General features: G+C 32.4%; 1 protein-coding gene across 2 annotated transcripts; it reads right to left on the reverse strand.

The window, feature by feature from the left end:
• Positions 1–5,835: 5,835 nt before the first annotated feature.
• LOC112682144 (protein vein) lies at positions 5,836–24,706 on the reverse strand (the record flags this gene model as incomplete). Of its 2 annotated transcripts, XM_025552655.1 has the most annotated exon segments (6): positions 5,836–6,186; positions 6,947–7,032; positions 9,262–9,320; positions 9,532–9,640; positions 24,317–24,453; positions 24,547–24,706. In XM_025552655.1, coding segments are annotated over 5 exon segments (524 nt in total), but the record flags the coding sequence as incomplete, so codon positions are not given.
• Between the last annotated feature and the right edge of the window lie 235 nt (positions 24,707–24,941).

Below are 24,941 nucleotides of genomic sequence, written 5' to 3' on the forward strand. Positions count from 1 at the left end.
CTATAGATAATAGATGGATTATAACCAGAGCCGGTTAGGCCTGGGGAAAATTAATTCGGGGGCCCGTTAATTATCACAATAATATACGAGTATGATAAAAAAATATGCTCCAAGTTTGCAAAATGTTGGTAAATATAGTTTTCCAAATATCAACCAATCAAGGCCATTTAAATTAATCGACACAATGAATTAAATTCTTAATAATTTCTCAACAACCTATAACAGTTACGTCATTTAATTAATATTATATTTATTCATAGATGATAATTTATAAATAGCCATAGAAAATAAACAGTTGGATGTTGTCGTGTCGATACTCTTGCGATAACGAATAACGTAAATTGTCATTCTTCACACTTCGAAAATAATCACAATAAATTAAATTCATAACTATTTAGAAATTTGAATAACTGAAAATATAGCCCTTAAATATAAATTCAAGTTAATATAATTTCATTAAATTTATTATTATTTCATAAAAAAATAAAATAGTTTAGAAATAATATTTATATGTATATTATAAATATATTATTATCAGTAATCTCTAATTGGTAACGCCGAGTATTTCTAATCAAACTGGACTTAAAAGAGCCCCTTTTACATTTTTCTAGACTGGTTCCTCAGGCAAAATGGCCCTGTTGACGGCCCCGATTATATTAAACTACTATGAAGCCCAATCAAATTCCCGTTTAATACAGAGTGCCTATACGTAATTACTTATATTAGCTGACAGAACCTAAGTGAAATATTCCATACAGATGTTCAAAATGTTTTGATTAATGATGGTTCGAAATTTGGTGATAGTGAAAAAAGTGAACGAGAGCTCCTCACAAGAGAGACGACATTAACTTTTAGAAAAAAAAAACGTATTTTAAAAGGTAAAATAAAAATAATAACCAGGTCACAATGTTATGGTCACACATTTCGTGTAAAATTGTTAATCATATTTTTATTTTTTTTTGATCTGCGTAGTGCATGTAATAGTATCCTTGAAAACACAATACTATTCTTTTGTCGCGGACCGACATATAAAATCGTAGGGATTAAATTGAATGCTCTGAAATTAGACACATTAAAAATATAATATAACTTTTTTACTAAGTTAGCGGTTAAGTAGGACGGTGATCTCGTTACTCGAAAACAGATTACCTAGAAATTTTATGGATTAAAAAAAAAAAAAAAAAAAAAAAAAATGGGTACACACTTTCTTAGGGTGAAATCGGTTAACACACAATACTTTTTACATCGTGATTATCACCTGTAGACGTATTGTTGTAAATCAATAACAAAATAAACGTTTAAATTGGCAAAAATAACGGCAGTCTCGTCGGTCTACATTGAACATTTTAACAACGTCTTGGTCTATTATATCTGTGCGTACGTCTATACCGCGGAGTATTTAGCATATTAAAAATTATGTAAATGTGTACAAAGCTCGCACGTCTTGTAATCGTCGCTCGATGCGATTTCGGTATAAACGGATCACGGAAAAGAGTTTGCACATTATATTACGGACATAGACAACAACCACTTGAAGTATCGATTGGAGTTTGTATTGGGTTTCGTTGTTATTATTTTTTTTTTTCGCAATCCATGTGAGAATAACCGATACGTAACGACGCGCTAGTTTTTTTTTTTTTTAATAACAACAATAATAATAATAACAATAATAGAGCGTAAAACGTGTTTCCAATTATAGAGCAACACATCGTCGAATAATAATGATTGTCCTATATAACGTCTCTGCGGCGTAGTAACATGTCTCGGTACCGCGGTGCTTTTACGCGGACGCGTTTCGCAGCGACTCGGTGAGCGTTCGTGTTAGGTATAGGCCACACCGATCACATGGAATCGATAATGCGTCTGTCGTCGTCGAGGCGATCATCACACAATGCACTACTATCAGTGACGCGCTCAAGGGGGGGGGGGCTTTGGGGCTGTAGCCCCCCAAAAAATATGTTATACATTAAATTGTACATTATATCATATTGTCACAAGTATAATATTACAATGATAGGTATGAAAGGTACAATTTTTTTCAAGTTTAATTATTATGTTAGTTATACATTAATAGAAAACTAATGGAAATTGTTTATTTGTGTGTAAGGAAAGTAAGAAAATGTTTAAGCCCTCCCAAACAAAAATCCTGGGTGCGCGTCTGACTATTATAATATATGATCACGTTGTGAAAAAACAAACCCCGACGGAAGGGACTGCTTGCCTTTCATAACGATAACAATAAGTTAACAAACAGTAATGTAGTTCTAACACTTTGATGATCATATATAATATCCATCCGGAGGAAAAAAATATTTTTACTTGAGTTATGTGAATAGAAAAACACGTCGAACAAGTACTGGAGCGTCCGAGAAACATTTTTGTGGTTTTATGAAAAAAAATGTTTAAGGACCCTCGAAGAAATGTTCCCCGGGCCCCGCAAAACTTCCCACCAGTGCTATGTCAAACAGTTTGCTGCACGTAGTAAACCGCCGGTGGCAGGGAACGCGCGTAAAACCTTTGCCGGCCGTCCCGCGGAAGGAAATCTCCGTCAAACGATAATAACATATTGTATTTGTGCACTACAGTCACCGCGTTCTATTATTATTAATATTGCGAATAAAATCATGTTTTTAACGTTATAATTCACGTCCCCGCGCCCCGGAGTCACATGTTGCGTGTGCTCACGGGCATCGCTTGTACCTGGCGCATACTCTTATGTACTTAATTGTGGTGTTTTTCCAAAACTAACTTCAATTTTTTTATCATAAAGTCCTCACGCACTAATTTTCGGTAAATAGACATAGCATACAAAATACATATTTAGAGTATAATATAAGGTACTCAGGTATACCCACTTGTCGGTGGCGTAGATCAGGGGTCTTCAACATTTTATACAGCTGGCCACATATTATTTTTTTTAAACCTAACATTCGTAGTAAAAACATGTATTTTACATAAAATTTCAGTTTTATTCTTATAATTTTTAAAATTAGGTGGGTACATTTAAAATTACAAATTATTATTATTAAAACATAAATTGATAAACATTTTTTATTAATTACAAATTTTTTATTTTATTTTTAATGTGATAACATTTAAAATGTGATCGCGGGCCTCATATTATGACAGAGCGGGCCGCGGGTTGAAGACCCCTAGCGTAGATGACGGTGCGATGCGACGAACACTGTAGGATTTCTGGAACTTACCGCTAGAGCTGAAAAACAAATTGTTTGCCAGTGATTGCGTTTGCAATATGATATAATATATATAATACATTATATTCGTATTATAATGTACTGTTATGAAGACACACATATATATGTATAGTACACTCCATAGTTATATTACTACTGCAGCATATCATTATGATTATCTTCTTTTTAATACATTAATTAACAATAATATTTTAATATTATTAATATATAAACATTATTATACTTTTATACTTATAATCCGTTAGTATATTATATATCATATGTATTATATACATAATTTTGGGTAAAAGGTTCTTTTTAAATAAGTTGTTTTCATATTTTCAATTTAATCCAAACTTTTTTTACATTTGAATTTAATATAAACATTAATTTACCAATTGCATGATATATATGTATAAGTGCAGATACATAGACCCGGGGATTAATTCTATCGTAAGCCCTAGACCCTAGGCCTTAGCCTCAAGGCACAGGTGCTTTTAGTGCTAATATGGCCCTGCAGTGTCCAGTATTTAAATAATTAAAAAAATCTTCTTTTTAGCAGAGTTACTGTTAAATCTCAGTGTTAAACTTTAAAAAAAAAAAAAAATTACATTAGAAGATTCAAATCTAAACTTTTATTTTTCCATACGATTACAATTTTAACAAATAAAATGTTAAAAACAATTAATTTTATTATAAAATAAAATTGTTAAATACCATAAAAAAGAACTTTTTTTTATATCAGTATAGTTCTCGTATTTAAGTGTCGAACAAAAAATAATTGTGAAAAAAATACAAATAGATACCTAATAATGGTGTAGTATATAATGTAAATATAACTAGACGTTCTAATACGGCCCTGGTACACGACGGGTGAAAATTATGAGAATCTATTTCGATTAAATTGTACAAAACTCGTATTTGAAAAACTAATATCTGGACTCAAACACGTGAAACACAAGGTACAAGTTGTGTCGTTAGCCTGGAAGACATGTATTGACGGTCAACTGTTGATGATAGGTTGAAATCGATAAGTTTAATAATTCTTTAAGGACGTTATATGAACCACAGGATGTGACGACCAACGAAGAGGATAGCAACGTCGATTGTCGGATGGTGCAGCATCGTACTGCACACGATCGAGACGATGAGACCGAGGAAGACGAAAAAACGACGAACATAAGGAAGAGTGATGGAGAGGCAAGAACATATAAAAAAAAAAAAAAATGGTAAATAGACGTGTTTTTCTTTTGCCTCGCGTCTCCTTTCGTTCGGTTAATCCGCCGCCGACCGGCTAGTGATCCAGCGAATTACGACCGTGTAGCGCATTTAACGCGTGCGCGCGCACGTAATAAGCTAATTTCATTCCACACCATGTAGCGATTGAAAAATATTAGTTCGTTTTGTATTAGCTGTACGGTGTGAACCCGTCACGAATAACGCGCGCGCGCACCCACACACAGTCGCACAGGCGACTCGTTGTCGTCCTTACGTATTGTTCCGGCCGCGTACTGGTATTATTGCACGCGGCTTCGGTTCGGCCCCGGAGGCTTTTTGGCCGAGAGCGCTGTGTAATCTATGTGTACCCATATACTTACCAACCAATAATAATACGTGCACGCACTTATACTACTGCGGTGCACGCTAAACTCCTCTTGATACGGGTAACTGGTATTGTACCGACGGATTGGTTATCATGTCCTTGCTGCTGCTATTATTAATGTTATTTTTATTATTATTATAGTATAACGCGTGTGCATACATCGTATATTTATCGTTGGATGCGAAATCGATTTTTAACAACGACCACGCGTCGACGGGCATGCTGCTTTCAGTATTTAGGACCGTTTGTACTTGGAAAACGATTGTGATTATAATTATCATCAATACGTGAATTCGCGACAAGGGTATAAGTACACAAATCATCAATATATAACGCAAATGGTATGTGAACGAACAATTGTGTACCATCATTCGTGTCTTAGATTACAATACCAGTGCACAAATTTTTCTTATCTACGTGTGTGCATGTGTGTGTGTGAAAAAAGAATTATGAGACGCTCGGAAGGAAAAAGAAAATAGTGTTTGTAACACGGTTGGTTCTAAAACATCTTTTTTTTTCTTTCAAAGCAACTATACCATAATATTTTTTTTTTTTTTTTTAAATATAAATTATTGGATAAAAATTAACTTCTACAATAGTTATTAATACAGATTATTGCTATAAGGAACCAAAATTGTGTTTACATATAAATTATTAATATATTTAATAAAATATATTAAATATATTTAGGTACGCCTACTGATAAAATTTTTAAATCCATTATTGAAACGCATATAATAATTGGGAATATTTTTTAAGCATATCTAATTTTATCGAATAAATAGTTAAAGTATTAAGTAATTGGACGGTCATTATTTTAGGTTAAAAAAAAATAATAAAAATAATGATAATAATAATAATAAATAAAACATAAAAAAATATACACACAATTAAGTGTTACATATAAAAAAAGTAATTTCTAGCATATGGAACATAACAAACATCACAACCTTTAGCCTTAATGTTAATCAATCACATAAATAAATAAATAAATAAATATATATATATACAAACAAAACAAATAAAATTACTTATTATTTAAAAGTTAATAAGTCTAAAAAAGCCCTTATATTATAGTTAAATATTTAGTCTACTAATTTAATAAATTAGCTATAACTAACGACTAACGCAGGTATAATTGTATGTATTAGTGTTATAGCGATGAAGAACAGGGGTGGCAATATATAGTTGGCTTGAACATTATTACATTATATAGGTACCTATCTAACATAAAGCTTCGATTCGTATAAAATATTTTATTATGTATGAATGTATAAAAAAAAATTGTCGAGAAAAAAAATTTAAAGAATTTTATATTGTATTCATATCTATCCGTGTTTGTTGTAGAATGTGCTCGGGTTAGTGCCGCTGTCCAATGTTCAGTTACATCTGTCAGTCAAATGAAGAACAAAAAAAAATAAGAAAAAAATAAATAAATAAATAAATAAATAAATAAACGTTGGAATCTGAGTGCAAAAAAAACTTGTACATTACGTACACACAAAAGACAATAAATCTTATTTTTTCTTTTTTTATTTTCCCTTATTTTTTTCGTAAGACAAAATTTTGCAGTTTGAAATAGAATTGCATTTATAACGAAGTTTCGATGTTTGGGTTTCTCGGAATCCCAGACGGCAGCAATTTTTTTTAGATTTTTTTTGCACGCAGAATTATACGTTTTTAGTATTTTAATCATCAAAACTAGCATCATATGTATGTACGTAAGAGGATCCTTTTGTAACTAATCAAACTAATATTGAAATCGCATGAGGAGAATGGTCGTATTTATCTTACATACAAGGACAATAATTGTCGTAATGAAGTCAGGAACGCGGTGTCTGATGAAGGTTTTTATGTTGTAATCGTGTTTTCAAAGGACTAAAAAATATTGTATCACTGAGCATAGGTTACGAAATAAATGAAAAAACAATTAAACAGATTTGAATTATCGATTACACAACGTGCTACTGAAATATCAGACGAATTTCACAACAATCATAATATATAAACGTGTCAGCATTTTCTGATAGACGGGCTTTAGTTAATTTACCAAAAACAGAAAATTTTGACAAGATTATCGTAATATACGAGTACGTATAACTTGGGTGCGTAATGCGAGGTTAGGAATACGTTAAAGTGTTTTACTTACCGTTAGCAGCGTTGTATTGACACGTCGTTAGCCAAAATGATTTGAGTTATTCCCAATGGTATTTGGTTTCTTGTTTTGTTTTGAATCTGCAAACAAAAATCCATACCCCTACCGTGTACTGTATACGATCAAACTGCAAAAGACATTAAACAATAATGATCGGTATATTGTCTATTTACACCAAATAAACAAAACATCGAAAATATGTACAGTGTGTTGTTACTTTATCTGTTTTGTTTTAGTTTGCGAATCGCGGACAATTTTGACATGCATATAATCAAACGTCTAAAAGTGACCATCTACGTTTTTCAAAAATTAATTTATTGCACGATCAATCGAAAAAATCACGTAGGTGTATACGATAGAAAACATCAGTAAAAGTGAAGTTTATTTCAACTCTCTAATGATGTATAGATACTGAGCGAAGCGAGGTATCTCGTAGTATTACAAAAAACAAATCTTTACCTCATTATAATGAACATTTTATACATATATAGTTGGTACAAGACAGATTTTTTTTGGAAATTTTTATTAATCTTGAAAAAAAATGATAAAAACATGAAATTTAAGATAAATTTATTTTAACTTTTCTCGGAATTAAGAAAAATGTATGAGGCTATTGAAAATGGAATCAATTATTTCTTTTAGTATTTGATAGAAATTATTATATAATTAAATGTTAAAGTTTTTTGAGCTTTATGTAAAATAAATATTTTTTACAACTCTTTTGTAGATCTTATAACAATTAGTATACTTAAAGTTAAAACTATAGTTAGTTGATATTTTTTAAACATTTACATTAACGATTATAATTATCAGTGGTTTTATAAAACTGTACTTATTTCATTCACGTAGAGTTTTGTTTTTAAAATATGATCTGTCTAACATTAGCATACTCGTATTATTCCAATATTACTACTATATTTTTTAAATCGTTACATTTTTTAACCACACTGTCCATAAACGAAGCTCCGCTCAAAATCCTTTTATCAGTGTAGTGATATAAATAGATAATATTGATTTAAAATTTTAAAAATATTACTACATTGGCTTGCAAGCCAAGTCAAATGTATTATATACTTTGAACCAGTCTATTAAAAAGTTGTTAATTTGATTACCAATGCGTTATATGAACTACATACTACGTGATGCTTATCGATATTGTCTAAAAGCTAAAGTTTCTTTGAATTTATATGATTTGAAAATCCCATGTAAGTAAAAGCGACTTATTGTGTAAGCCTTAAATTGCGTTAGTAAGGTTAGTTATTCGAAGCAAAATAATTATAATTGTTAATAATTGGTATCTGTTTTAATTTTTTTGTTTTGTTTTTTTTTTTTTTTTTTTTTTTTTTTTTTTTTATAAAATGTTTACCTTTTGCGTGATTGGGAGCGATTCAAATGACTCGTCCAGTTCATGTGTAAAATATATGAAACAATTTTTGGGAAAATAGTTTTTTTTACACATCATTCACCCGCCACTTCCAAAAGAGGGGTAAAAAGCGAAAATAAAACATAATGCAGCGGTTGTTCGTTGGCTAAAAAAATTATATTAATTTGTTCCATTCCTCGGTAACTGTATCACAGTATAATTTGGCAAAGAATATAGGAAGCTCATATCACACAAATTAACCAAAAAAAAAAAAAAAAAAAAAAGAATTTGAAAAAAAATAATAATAATATTAATAATTATAATAAATAATAATAATCAAGCGAAATAAAAAGACTGTTCACCATTTTTTATCAGAATACTGTACAAGTCATTTTATTTACACAATAATATATTATCAAAAATAAATAATGAATAAAGTATAAATAAATAAATTAAAAAATAATAATAATAATCCGCAAAATTATTCGTGAATTTTGTTTCAATTTTACACATAAGTAAAATTCATATAGGAGTTGTGACTAGATGTAAGTGATCCAAAATAATAATAATAATAATAATAATAATAATAATAATAATAATAATCATAATAATAATAATAATTATAATAATAATAATAAATAAATAAATAAATAATTTTTGATAAAAAAAAAATTATATATAATATACAAATGGTATATTATGTACATAAAAAAATTACTTTGATTATAACACTTTTAGCCCAGAAAATTTTTTTTACTAAATTTAAAAAAAAATCTTTGGTAAAAATTTTGAATAAATTTCGATACTTTAAAAAATATAATACAATATATATATATAAATATATGTATATATTAAATTGAATTTGCATATATAATATAAGCCTAACAATAATAGGATCCAGACAAGCCTAGTTTACAGAAATAAGTCAAAGACGGGGCATACATACTGCTTTTGTTAACAATGTCTTTGTTCTCGCACCGTTGACCCTTGAAGCCTTCGGCGCACCTGAAAGTTAAAAATTGTCGTTTTACATCGGTTTTTTTTTGCAAGTACAGTTTGCAATCCTGTCGACGGAAGGATGACCGACAATTTGCGCGATAATAGAAGTTATTTAACGCGGTAAAACGTGTATCGCATAATATTAATATTACCGATGTACCTAATGCATCTGTAGCAATACGATACGGTGTGTTTTAGTAGGCATTTATATACTCACTGGCAAACGAGCTCTCCAATGGTTTCGTAGAACGTGCACGTGCCGCCGTTCAGACAATAGACGAGATCTGCTGGACAAGGACCGCCGACCAACGGCCACAGGGCTGTTGCTGCAAGACAAACGAAACGTGTTAGGAATCAGTACGTATCGAACACGATAGAAATACGGCGATCCGGTGCGCGTTACGTGTTACATTGAAAACGAGAAAAATCATCATACACATCGGCTGTACATTGTGTATCTAAGTATATTACATTCTACGTACATGGGTCGACGGGGTTTCGGTAAACATCTCTAAAAGCGTGCAATGTTGTTTTTGAAAACAACGTTTTGGCAAAACGCGTTTTTACCGTGACACACATTTCGTGTATTACAAGCTTGTCTGTGCGCGTTAAAACAAACTTTTATTTCATTTTAAAAAAATAGCGTACGCCGAATCGGGAAACGAGTATGTGTTCGAACCGACGAGCGGAAGGTGATATTTTCAGTGTTCAAGTACGGCCGAGTGTGTGTTCATCGAGAGTATACGTACACATACGTTTGATATTAGAGGCACACAAAAAATACCAATGTTCATATTTCATAAATATTAAATATTAAATAATACGCATTTTAATGTTGGCGAAAATTGAGTTATTTTTTTGCGTAGGTAATGCATTTGTTTTCCCGGTTTAAAATTCGTACGATGGTAACTGGTAATGTGTCACCTCGATACTTTTACCATCAGTGGCACGTTCATACGTACTCACGCACACACGGCGGGAGGGGGGAGCATAAGGTTGTTAATCCCACACAGCTTTAATTATACCTATTTCGTGTGTGGATGGATATATTATATTCCGTATCTACTCAAGTGTGAATAAATTATTAAAATGTTGTTGACAAGTACCTTTACACACCACCAACCCCACCAGAAAAAAACTTTTTCAACATTAAGAAGAGCCAAGTATATTTTTTAAATCAAGATTTAGATAGGTAATAGATGTACTCTCCATTGTTTTCAAATTAAATAGTGATAAAATTAATAAATAACTTATTTGTAGAGCCCGGATTTATATATTAAAAAGTGTCAAATATGATGCAAATATGCAAAGAAAAAGTGGCTAAATATGCAATTATATGCATTATGTTACACTTTATAAAATGTGATTTTTTTTTTAAAAACCACACTTATTTACCAAATAAAATTTTAAATATTTTATTAAAACCAAACAAAAAATTATAATATCCACTGCTTCATATTTCAAATAATTTAAATCAATCTAAAACTTTTAGGAAACTTAAAAACGAGAATAGAAATAAAAAAAAAAAACAACTAATAATAAATATTTTATATCATTTGAAGTTACCTATTGTCAGAAAACTAATAGAAAACTTAAAAAAATTCAAATTTTTTAAAATAATATTTTTTAAACTTAATTCCTATCATGTCAATTAGTGCTCTATTCGAGGCGATTACAAAATTTACTGTAAATTAAAATAGTTAATTTATTAAATACCCATTAAATATGCATGTTATATGCATTTATGAACAAATACGCAATAACCCTCGAAATATGCAAAACATACAATATAAAATTTGGTGTTTAAATTCGGTGAGATATGAATCGTGGACATTTCAAACCTCCATAGACGTGCATACACTTAGTACAAACATGCAAATGCATATAAATCCTAGCTCTACTTATTTGGTTTAAGGTCCTGGGTTTGATATATCCATTGATATTCGCGTGTACATGCAGTCCGTTTCTTAAATAATAAAATGTACGAATAGCCGTGTATTTAATTACACATGTTTATAAAGTTCGTTTACACGTGTATTTAAAGTTCATACACCCGTGTACTACAATTATCCGCGTGTTCAAGGTCCAGACGTTTTTATTTTTAAGAATAAATAATATGACCGTGTAATTCTGACATGTATTATATAAAATGTTGACGATTTTTCGTCGTTATATTGGATTATTGTCGCCTTGTTATCACTCGATGATTGCCAAATATGCCACATAAGTGAACCCGTTGCGGCATAAAAGTCAAAATCTTCAATTAATACTTAAGGTTTTAATTGATCACCATTTGATCTTGAAGTAGCTTGAGCAAGTAGGATGAATTGTAAATAACAAATATTAAATTATAAAGATAACAACATTATTTGCCAAATGCTTAAATAACAAAAATGCGAATTATTTTTAAATTATTTTATTTCATTTGTTCATTATCATATAACATTATTTTTATGTATGTAATTAAATTATCAATATAGTATAATTATTTTATTTATTTATAAGATGAGTAATAAGTGTAAAATTGACTTGTGGTAGCAAGAGTACACCTTACTGCCCCTGTGCGCACGCCTATGATTATATTCTTTTAACGATAAATTGTATACTTTTTTATAAAAAATACTTCAATTATGATGTATTTAAATTGCATACGTTTCAACACGGTTTTCTTAAAAACACATACGCTTGTGTTTAAATGCAACACTAATTTAATTAGACATAACTAAATAATTTTTTTAGGATTGCATCTAAATCACTATTCTGTGTGTCAAATCAGTCTCTATATGATTTGGTAACCTTATTTCCATACTGTCCAAACTATGCAACAGATTGTGATTAAAATATTAAGTAATAATAATAAAAAAACAGATTCCATCAAATTGCATTATAATTGTTTGTATTTTAATATATTAGCAATTCTTGGCATCTGGCGTCTTCAGAAACGCGGAGTTTCGAGTTGCAACATAAAAAATGTATAAAAATTGTAAACGTTAGGACCCTATAGGGATGTCGTCCATTTCCAAAACTATATAGTCATCATGATAAAAACTATAATAGTAGAAGAAGAAATACGGAAATTCGTAATAATGTTAATCAATGTATTTTTATAAACGTTTTGATAAAAGTATACAATCGTAAATTAAAAAATAAAAATAGGTCAATAACCAAAGATTCCTTATAGATTTTTTTTCACTTATGCCCTATGGATAGTATTTTACGGAAGTAAAATATCGTACAGTATTGAAATCAATACATGTTATTTTTAGGTGTAAACTCCATACCCTCGTCCAGAATATTTTACTGAAGGTACATCGATTTCAAATGTATACAAACATTTCAGTATTGTAAAAATTTAATGATCATCCGTTCTTGTACATCACCTGTAACTCGTTGCCATTTTTTTAACATGTATAGTCATATGCAATAATTATTTACGCTAATGTTATAAAACTACGAGTATCTGTCAAAATATTCAATGCTTAATATGTGATGTAATAATAGAACTAATAACAGTTGTCAACGTTTTTTTTAATTGTAATACATTACACTTAAATGATTAGTTTTTTACATCAGTTGTTATTTGTGAAAAAGTCGACACATTTTCAGTTAAACAAAATATTATGTAAAGATTAAAGAATAAAATATTAAAAAAAAAAATAATAATAATAATAAATATAATAATATTCCAGGCTAAGCATTTATTTATTTCTATGTATTAACTATTTGTTTATTTATTTATATATAAATTAAAGACTAAATAATTATTTCTCGAGAGTTTTAGCGACTAGCCAACGCACTAATGTTAAACACAGTATAGCCAACATTTATTTTGAGCTATTGAAATAATTTATAATTGTATAATTTAATAACTACCCACATCTCATACACATATTTTACTTAAGCGCTGAGTAGTTGTATTCGAACCAAAACTGTCCATTTGTTCGACGAAAGAGATTATTATTTTGACGTATATAATTACGTAGGTATACCCATTTTCATAAATATAAATAAATACCTACAAATTTAAATATTAATACTAAATAAAATAAAATACTATTAAATCGATGAAATAAACGAAATAGAATTTGTCAGAAGATAATTTACCAACTAACGTGTGCATGAGAATACAGTGATAAGCGTTTTATTGACAAACCATGTCGGGTTGTTACATATCAATTGCTTCATTTTCGACCTCCAGAATGTTCAGAATATTCACATAATAGCCAATTAACGAACAACTATATAATGATTGTTATAATATAGCTTTTGAGTATATAACTTTAATGGAAATTAAATATGATTAATGTACAGTGTACAATAATAATACTGATTTTTAATGATATACGTATCTACCTACGGAAATGTACGCAGAGACCTACGACGAATGGAAGTTTGAATTGTTTTTCAAACAAAAATGATTATATTTATATAAATGTGTGTTTTTTTCTCGTAATGATAATTAAACTGTTGAATACAATAATTGCCGGCTGATTATTTTTTATTAGTTATTTGCAGTGCCGCGCACACGGGCTCCAAGGCTTACATACATTTGGGGGGCCCCCTAGTCCCAGCCTAAAATAAACTACACTTTACAAATATACAATTATTTAATAATATTATATTATTATTTTATAATAAAAAGAAACTTTTTTTAAAATTCAGGTAAGGATGTTATAATATTTTAGAGTAATATAATATTTATTTAACAATAAGTCCATCAAGTATTTCAGTAGGCATATAACATACCTATCTAAACTACTTAAATAAATTTATTACATAAATATATAGTGAAGTGTAATATACAACAGTTGTAGGTATTTAATTTGGTATTTAATTAAATATATAATATATATATATATATCATACACTAACTGATGTGAAACGTGTTTTAAAACGTAAAAAAATTGTTACTTTTAAATAAGACATACAACAAAAATAAATCCTAGGAAGGGGCCTAATATAATTATCGCACACGGGCCTCCTATTTTGTAGTTATGGCACTGATCATTTGGTATTTATTTTACTAATTTTTTTAAATTATAATATATACCTAATAATTATAATACTAAGCACGATTGTACATTAATCTTTGGATCTTTCATGAAATTACAAAGTTTACGCATATTATTGTCTGCGTTGATAATGTGTAAATAATCATTAGTCGGCCTCGGTCGTCAACAGAAATTAAATGTATAACTATTTTCAAATGCCCAGTTGTATTATTACGATTTTTAAATATAAACCAATATAAAGTGATTCGTTATCACATATTCAAACATTTTATCGTAACACTATTCGTCTTTGCCTGCATACGACAATTTGATGTTCATTAATCTCGTTTGACAGAAGTCTGTTTAAAATATTAGTACCGTATTTACATGAAACGAATCAATGCCGTTTATCATCACATCCAACACGGAGCGGTATATTATTTCCATTAACTAGATATTTCTATTACGTTTATTGTAAAAACACTGCGATTATTTTGTAATTGTCCGTAATATCGTCGTACATTTTTACTCTTCTTAGCAGTTTGTGTTACCAACAAATCTATGATGTACGCGAAAAAACGGTAATAAACCGTTGTACACGTCGTAATGTTTCTTTCGCAATCGAATGAAAATATTAAAAACATTTCTTTCGCATAAGAATGAATGAGACAATACTTAACATGCGTGTAGCGTATAACAGATAGGTCTGAAACATTTTTGTGAAAAGTAAAAATTCAGATACTTGTACATGAATACGACTCATCGGTTTCTAAAACGCATCCCACTACCACTCCTCCACCGATGACGGATTTTCGCGGGCGGACCCCATTCCTTGGATTGCCGGGCGCGTCGTGAGTACGGTGATTTGAAAACTAACGAGATCATTACGAATTTAACAAATCAGATCTTATAAATGGTATTTGAACAGTATTAAGTTGTTCGGACACGTCGTGCACTACACCGTCACTGACCGCACTCGAAAAACCCCTCTAGCCCTCCCCGGACCAGTCCGCAGACCGCGGACCGGACACAAACGGCCACCGGTGTCGTCGTGTGCGTGCTCTCGCGTAGAAAACCCATTCGTTTTAGGCGTTATTCGTACCGGTCTGTAATTATAACGTCCACGCGGTTGCCCACATCGCCATGTCGTTTCGCGGTGATTGTACCGGTTTGGAAAGTATCGTAATAATATCGCGCGGTGACGACGTGTTCCTCCCCGGACGGTGTTTCTGGTCGCTGTCAAAAGGGTCCGTATGTCGAGCACGGCCGACCGAAATGTCCCCGTACGTAATTGGATGTCTGGACCGCGCGTATATTTTTCCAACGTAATAATAATCGTTAAATAGGAACCGAAAAAAATGTCTAATAATTTATAGGTGTACTACTACTACTGACTAGTAAGTGCGAGTAGTAGTATTAGTGGTGGTGGTGGTGATAGTAGTAGTAGTAGTCGAACGAAATGTTTTATTTTTATTCGAAAACCGGTAGTGAGATCGTCGGGCACATAATATAATGTGTATGATTGATTATAGTCAGGTGATTTTATCTATACAAACAAGAGATGACTACTTAGGTCTTATTTATTTCCTATAGTTTATTTACGACTCACGTGCGTGTATTTATGTTTTCATTATATGTAAACATATCCGACTGTTGTACCTATGTTATGCATAACTGCTGTCTACGGAGTGATTTCCCTCCCCCCAGACGACCATCGCATTGCTTTGCGAGTATCGGTGACTGACGGATAATGCGCGCACAAAATAATTACCTTTCGAGATCCGCGTTTTCCAACGGCTCCATTGACCGTCGAATCGGCGGCACGTACAGCTGAAACGTTCGCGAGTACTTAGCATTGCAACAAACATCAATTGTGTGCAGAAAAATCGCACGTCAAAGTTATGCCGACGTTATTATTTACACTGTAACAGCGACGTACGAGGTATATTCGATAATGGACCGATGGGGGCGACGGGGGAGGGTTGCCGATTGTACGAGAACAATATAGGAGCGGAAATCCGGACGAGCGCGTATTACGCGTATTATTTAGAGATAATCGGACGAGAGTGTCTGCGGTGTGGTGTCTCGTGCACGCGGTATTCGGCGCCGTACGGAAAATCGTTTGGACGGGTGCGTTTGAAAAACGAAGACTACTCGCCGCCGGTATGCAATGCTAAGGGAATATTAGAGCTGCACATCCTGTTTGTCTTACAGATGTGAAAAAATTTGACGATCGCTTCGGTCGAATATAATAAATAATGTATACTATAGTAAATATTAAATGATATTATTCATACGTCGGAGTCTGTACAGATATTAATAATTTAAATAACGAGTTCCTTTAATCTAATTTTAAAACGATTTCTTTTTCTTTTTTGCGACAACCTCTTCGTCATCGGTATCACTAAATTCAAATTAGTGATGTTCGTTTATAGCGTCTGGAAACAAACTATTGAAATGGTTTTGGTTGCTTAGCCTTTGTTCTTGTAATTACTCTATGTTTTTTGCTGTTCGTCCATTTGACAATTGACATATTAGAACCCCTCCAATCATACAAGGGAGGCATGTTATAATCAATGTATAAGTACGTATTTTCAATTGAACATACATGGCAGAACGTAATAGAGACTTTAATAAATTACTGGCACTTATTTAATACTCCAAGTCCGCGCTGTGGGGTTTAGCTACAAGTATTCTTGCAATATATTCGTTACAACATTTATGAAATGGTGAAGTGAATAATGTTTTGAATAGTTCATCAAGATTCATTGTTTGTAGTTGGTGGATGTTTTCCGTAGATAGTAGTTCCCCGTACTCTAATGCTAGTTCTTGTAAATCTATATCATCACCAATAGATTTATGGACATCTTGTAGGTTTGTATGTGGTGAAAAATGAACAAATGGCTTTATAGTTGTAAGGAGATTCTGGTCAATTGAAAATGGTTGTTTTAAAAATTCTCGAAGAGACCATAATATTTCATAATTTACAGCTTCTAGACTCTTTTGTTGTTTTATGAACTTGTGGTGAGACCGACGTTGAGTATTCATTTTTATTATGCCTTTTCTCGATAAATAGTAAATAGTGTATAGTGTATACAATATTAACCATAACTTCATCATTGATTCATGTTGTGCAATATACACATGGTAATACACATTATACATGCTTGGTAAAAAAAAAAAATAAATACTTACTATATAAAAAAAACCAAAACTGCTGTACATACCTTTTTTGATTTCACCATGGCTACTGGCTGATCACAGAAGACTGATCAGCGAACAATAAACAATATATTTTTCAGTTTGCAATTTGCATCTTGTTCGTTCAACAGTAGCTCGTTAATATTAATTAAAAAAAAAAAAAAATGTTTATACGTTATCATAATTCACGTTATCACGCTGGACGATTAATTTGAGCACAATCACAATATTTGGCGGCATGACGCAACGGTCATGACCACGATTTATCTTAAAACGTTACGGTTTTAATCTCTCGATGTTCATAGATAAATTTTTACTATCTATGTTCTAATCATAATTTCCAATCATTCCGGAAAACAAAATAATGTCGAATGGTGTCGAACCGCACTTTTCGTGCACAACGTGCTCTGGTGCAGTGAGAAACAATGCGGGAAGGAACAGGCAATGTTCTGATCGTGATGAAGTACGACATGACAAACGAGTAAGGAACGCAATGCGCGTATCGCAGTGGGACGAAATCTCGTTTCGGATGGTGGAGAAATACCACGGATTTGGATAATATAAAACGTATACACAAGTGCACGTAGACAGAGAGAGAGAGCACCGCTGACCGAGGCGGCATAATACATACGATATTACAATATAATCGTCTACTATTATATTTTATACCAATACGTATTGTATTTGTCCGTACGTACATGCGCGCGCGCACCGGTGCGGTTTAGTGGTACGCGCCCGTTCTAAACGGTTATAATAATAAAAACCGGGCGTCCGCCGCAGTCTGCTCGGCACGCAAACAGCCCGAGGATAACCCAATTACCGTCGCGCGCCAACCGCTGCTGCCGCCGCCGCCTCTCTGATGGATTGTTTACATTATTGAATCTCGCCTGCATGTCTGCCGCCGCACTGGGCCCACCGCCGCTGCGCGCGCAACCGCATACAGCCCAGGACACGTTATTTATTCGCAACGGTTTTGCATTTCTTCCGCAAAATTTGCTTTTTCTTCACGTCCGCGGTATTTTGTTGTTCCTGGTATCGCCGACGACGTGCCGACCGCGATGTCGGATTCGTCAGCAATCGGGACGCACGTCGAAATACCGATGAAAATTTGATCCCCCCCCCCAAAAAAAAAAAAAATAAAATATAGCCGCTCCCGTGTGTTATTGCGTGTGGCGGCGCGTACGGTTCCGAAGCGTACGCTGTCGCACCGACTGGTACGTAATAACACCGTAGTGGTAGGTGGGTTGACGCGCGGTCGATCAAAGTATTTTTTAATAAGAAAAACTAATCGGTAATTTACGAGTGTAGTACGGTCGTATAATTAACGTTGAACAACATAATCGCGTCCGACGTACGAAATCATTACCGTGTGCATACGAAACATTGCCGTCCGTAAACTACGAATGTTATTATAATATTATGTTTGTTGATCGGGTTAAGCGAATTAAAATCGTCGATGATTAACATAACATTAAGGAGACGTTTTATCCGCGAACAGCAGCGTTGTTGAAACGGTATTATAATTGTATCAAGCCCGTGAACAATTCGAAGCGCATGAAGACAAAAGTGTAAACAACATTGTGCGTACACGAGACGTACTTTTTTTGATCGCCGACGTTTTCGTTACCGCAGTTATTTGTTTAATACAATTACTAATATTTTTCGGGTTCCGAGACCGGTATATTCGGAAAATATCTCTAGAGAACGCTTCATTTGCCGCGCATGATCACACGAAGAATTCCCACACACAAATTTAATCATAAAGTTAATTAGTGGTTTGCAACCCCTTTCGAATAAGACGTTACTATATACTATAACGACGGGTGATTACGGCCGCCGGTCGCTATATATAGGCCAAGCCGGATTCCGCCTTGGGGGGATATTATATGAGATCCAATCGTATCTATATGAAGGTACAGGTTAGTACTCTACATTGACGCCGAAGAAAAAGACGGTGAAGACGTCGATCGTCTCTTTAGTATAATAATAGTAATAATAATTTAAGAACGAAAGATATATTCTATTCGCATCGCCAACGTTGACAATGTCGATATGTATAGATTTATTCTATTTAATTACTGGCTCTAAATAAGCAGAGGAATGCTTAAACTTCGTAAACTTTTCCCAGACAGCATATCATCCCTTATAAAAATATATGTCTTTTTTAATAAGTAAATTAATATTTCTTATCAAATATATAATATGTATTAGTTTATTAAGTAGAATCGTCATCATGGAACGCTATTCAAAATATATGATTTGATAAATGGTTAAAAAGACGTCATACTTGCATGTGATGTCTTCGTCTGTCAAAAGTACAATAAAGCAAATTTGTATTCAGCTGTTCAAATGTAGCGATGTTAATTTTAATATTAGAGTAAACTGATCTATAATAATACTTTAATGGAAGAATATAATTTATGTTTTGTTGGTCGGTTTTTTTCGATATTTTAAATTTCAGCGAGTTATGAATAAGTAAATTATTACAATACAAAAAAAAAACAACTCATAATTCGTTTAAAAATTAAATTAATGGAAAAAACCGATCAACAAAACATAGATAATGTTCTTCATTTAATTTTTTATTAGAAGAGAGTTAATTCTGATATTAAAGCTAATATCACTGTATTTGAACTACACAACGTTGTGGCGTCCTATTAATTTTGATCTGAAAAGTTGAGGGATGTATAACTTAATCTAAAAAACAAGATGGCATCCTTCTACGTTCACTTTGACCAACAACTTGACGGATTTGTACTAAATCGATACATAACACGTTCGAAATATGTATATCAAGTACGGCAGCTCGATTATTGGTTGTATGCAGATGTTTTTCTTGTAAAATTGTATGATCTATGGATGTTGCATTGTAACAATCAGCAGTAGATTTCCATAGAGTCGATCAGCAATCATTAACATATTCTGTACTGTACTTCGAATTAAATCATTATATCACACAGTATGCAAGTTGTATACGGGAAACAAATCTAGCTGCTATATCGTTCAAGAGCTTACTGTGATATTAGGGTTACCATATATACTGTTTTAAGAGTACATGTTCTCTTTTGAGCTCTTAAAATTTTTGTACTCCCACTTTTTTTATACTGATAAAAATGTACTACTTTTTCTATATATAACCAAATAATGTTTTTTATCGTCTCCGACAGCATATTAAAAAACCAATTATTGGAATCGGATGCCCTGCTTACATTCTAAATAACTGTTTCTAAAGAACACGCAATTGATAGTTTACCAATCGATATAGAGTCTATTATATAAAAATTTATTGTTATTTTTCATTTTAACAGTACGTACAGAATCATTAAATGAATTTTGTACTTTTGTCGATGTTGAGTATAAAAAAATTTTATTTCACTCAAAAACTAGATGGTTATCATTGTTTTCAGCTATAAACAGACAGTTGAAAATACATCCAGTTTAAATAATCCTGCACTTAAATCATATTTTCTGTCACAAAATCAAATACCAATTGAAATTAAATCATTTTTTGAAGATCCTTTAAATGAAAATTATTTATGGTTTATTTATTCACTAATGTATATATTTCATTCAAAAATTGAGATAATGGAAAAAGAAAATAATTCTATTTGGGAAATATTATATGTATTGTTGTTAGTAGAAAATGCAAGAACGAAAACAACAAGAGTTTTTATCCATAAAAGTAAAAGAAATATTTAAAAATAATTATAACTAATCAAATGCATCTAATTTAAGAAAATAAATGTAAAATGTTTATGTTTGTGTTATTTGAAAAAATGAACAGCTAATTTTGATCAATTTAATGTTCTCAAATGGATGTCCCTAAAATCCCAAACCTTTGTGGATTGATATTGTATAATAGCATATTATTTTTAAAAAAATATGATCTACAATTAAATGGCATTTTATTATTTGATCAATCTCAAAGTGTTTTTGTCAGAAATGGAAAAAAATGAAGATTTCTCATCATTATTATCAGATGAAAAGTGGGTAAAATATTTTGAATAAAGGAGCTATGATACGTCTTCAGAACTTTTAAAAATATGCACGTTTTACGTTTTACTTCGCCATACTAGCTCAAACTGCCAATGTCGAAAAAATTTTTAGCTTTATCGAAGCACAATGGACTGATGATAGAAATAGATTTCTACCCGATTGTGTAAAATATTTGTTGATGACCAGGGATTATTCTAAGGATTTTTATCAACTACGCGTTTTGTTTAAATAAGCCTATCAAAATAGAACTATGATCTCAAAATATACTGTCAAATTATAGTTAAAAAATGATAAAATGTGTAGCTTCTATGTGAAGTAATTTAAAATGTAATGTATTTAAAAGATATAAAACAATTTACATTCGTGTTCAAAGTATTTTTTTTAATATTTTTTAGTAAATTTCCTTTTTACTTTGTATATAAATCATAATGTAATGTATAAAGTAACACTAAACAACATTTAATTAAAAATCAATTACGTATAAGTTTATTATCAAGTGCGCATCTACCTTTTCCAAATACGCAAAATAAGCCCAACTGCGCTTTAGAATAAGCCTTGTTTATGACACAATACAATTTTAAGCATTTTGACTGTATTTAGTTTTATAACTACTGTATTAAAGATGAAAGTTTTTTATCAAAAATTCGAAGTAATGATATATATTAAATTTTATGTCTCAATTCGTAATCTTTAATTACCTATATGAAATGTATTGTTAATTAAATAAATATTAGCTACGGAAGTAGATTTTTATTATTACTTTTAAGGCATTATATTGTATTATGTACTCTTTTCTTAAAGGCACCATCTGGTAACCCTACGTGATATACAAGATACGATACGTGATATCATAGGCGTGTCTACGGGTTAGACAACGAAAGCAACGATTCCAACAAAACGACGTTTAGAATTATAGTAGGAATCATGAAACTCTCATAATCATAGTCTTGTACAAAGTAATAATGATTTTTTCACAAACCGATGATTCTTTTCTCCTTTCGGTAACCCAGCATCGTGTTTGTCTTGTGCACGGTACGCTAAAAAGGTCTGGACACGCCTGTGCGTGATATCGACTAGGTTTTCCCGTGTGCCGTACCGCGCACAGATCTCCTCGTAAACACGCGCGCGCACACGATACAACAGCCCGGTTTATCAGCGAGGAACGGAAAACACGCGCATTATTCATCCTTCGGAACACACACATCCGATAATACCCCGGTTTCGGTCGTAAGTGTTTAATTGCACACAACATACGCACCGAGACTGTTTTGTTACGTATTGTATATAATTACTTATAAGTGTACACACACGTTTGCCGGGAGTGTACTTGAGCACGTACGGCGTTCACATTGATTGAAACACACCGAACAGATGGCGTGTGCGTGCGTGTGTGCGCGTGTGGAGCTCGCGCGCGAGAGAACGGCCACCGCGATCGGCGACCACACGTGATACGCGTCTGACCAGTGTGCGCGCGCGTTTCCCGTCGCCGCATCGAAACCTGCGCGGGGGGCCCCGCGGCACCCTCGGACGAACGCGGTCGCGGTATACCGCGTATAGGTTATGCGTGCGCGTGTACGTGTTTGTGTATGCCTGTTTGTTTAACGTTTACACATGATCGTCGTTCGAGACTTCGAGTCCTGTGAAAATTAGGTCGACGGTCGCGTAGGAATATTCAAAGCTATTGGTTCTTTTTCTCCTGCGGAACAGAAAACACTAAAAGAAAACAAAAATCTTCTGCGGTGCATTTCCACGCGCGCCGTAAAACGAACAAGCTCGACGGTGTAACAAAAACAGTACGAGAATATGATTTTGACGAACACACGCTTTAGGGGTCCGCCGAAGAGTGCAAGTGTAATAACGACTACTTGTTCTATAGGTCCGGTTAAAATCAGCCATGGGTAAATTATGATTTCGACGCTCGCGCATATTTGGCGACCGCCATCGATAGCTGTTTCGTTGTACCATTATAATTTATAACATTTAAAAGTGCGCGTGTAATGTGAATATTAATCGATGGATAGTATCATATCGGTTTCAATGTTTTATACGAAAACCGTTCTCGTACCGACTAGGACCGGTCGTATCCGACTCAGAACAACGAGAAAAGCTCATGCACGGTTTTGCCTATGACGACACAGCCCTTGGTGTGTTTCCGCATTAAATAACGCGCGATTGCACCGATCCATTCGTTATTCAATGAATTTTTTTATTCGAATCGGTCATGCATACTTATTGATGAAAAATTAATTTTCATAAATGATCTATCGTGTATTTGTTTACAATGTCGGTGGTGATTTAAAAGTAACTCACCGCGACCGGCTACTACTTTTCACAGACAATTTTATTACTACCTACATTTCGTATCCGTTATTCCCAGTCAATTAAGAAGCGAAAAATCGAATTGAGAATTGGTTATTAAAAAAAAAAAAAGGTAAAACTTGTCTAATTAATTTTATTCCATTTAAACTTCACAATACCGGTTTTTTCTATACGTATTTATAATAAATGATGTTATTTTTGTTATTGTATTCGAGATCAATCGCATGGTTGATGGGGTTTTTTTTTTTTTAAATTTGTTCGTTTAAATTACAAACAATGATAATTAAGTGATTAAATTATGTGTGTACATATCATTAAAATTTGAATAAAGTTCCTTCTAGTGTGACCATATAGCAAATTTTATCAATATGTATAAGTTGAACATTTCCTTCAGAAATGATTCAAGTATGAAATTATGTTGTGACTTTAAAATCAAGTTAACGCAATCAAGCTCCAAAAAATTAAAAGGTATTTAACGATTGTTATTGTACTTACTGTTGTCCGGTTTGGAATTAACTATGACTTGGGCCGACGTAATAGCCACATGGCCGGTTTGGACTCCGGTACCTCTACACTCGTACTTGCCACTGTCTTCTGGCCTCACCTTAGGTATCACAAGCATGGATCTTTTCCTAAAACACGATACCACCATATAGTCACCGAACAAGATTTTGCAAAAAAGGGTATACGCATTTGACGCAATCCGTACTATGGCCCATAATTACTTTTTGTATTGAATCCTTCGCCTGCCCACCAAAACCGGTACACCGTCTTTGAACCACTGTAAAGCAGGCATCGGGTTGCCCTTGGCTCTACACATCAACTTTAAAGCGCTTTTAGCTTTCAACGTAATATTGTGGAGACCCGATACGCTGATTGGTTGAACTATAAAAACATAACGTAAATAAAAATAATTATTTTAATTTTCATTCAATAATAATGCACAGACGATTATTGCTACGACGAAATAGTTGTTATTTTTAATCATTTAATTTTTTTTACGTACGCATGTATCTTTCGATTATATTTAAATACTATTTTAAATAATATAATTAATAATACGACAAAAGTGTATTTTCGTTCGCTGCTAATATATTATGCACCATATGATACTTATAGT

This window comes from Sipha flava, unplaced genomic scaffold, assembly GCF_003268045.1.
Source record: "Sipha flava isolate LNK unplaced genomic scaffold, YSA_version1 1_pilon_pilon, whole genome shotgun sequence".
Lineage (NCBI taxonomy): Eukaryota > Metazoa > Arthropoda > Insecta > Hemiptera > Aphididae > Sipha > Sipha flava.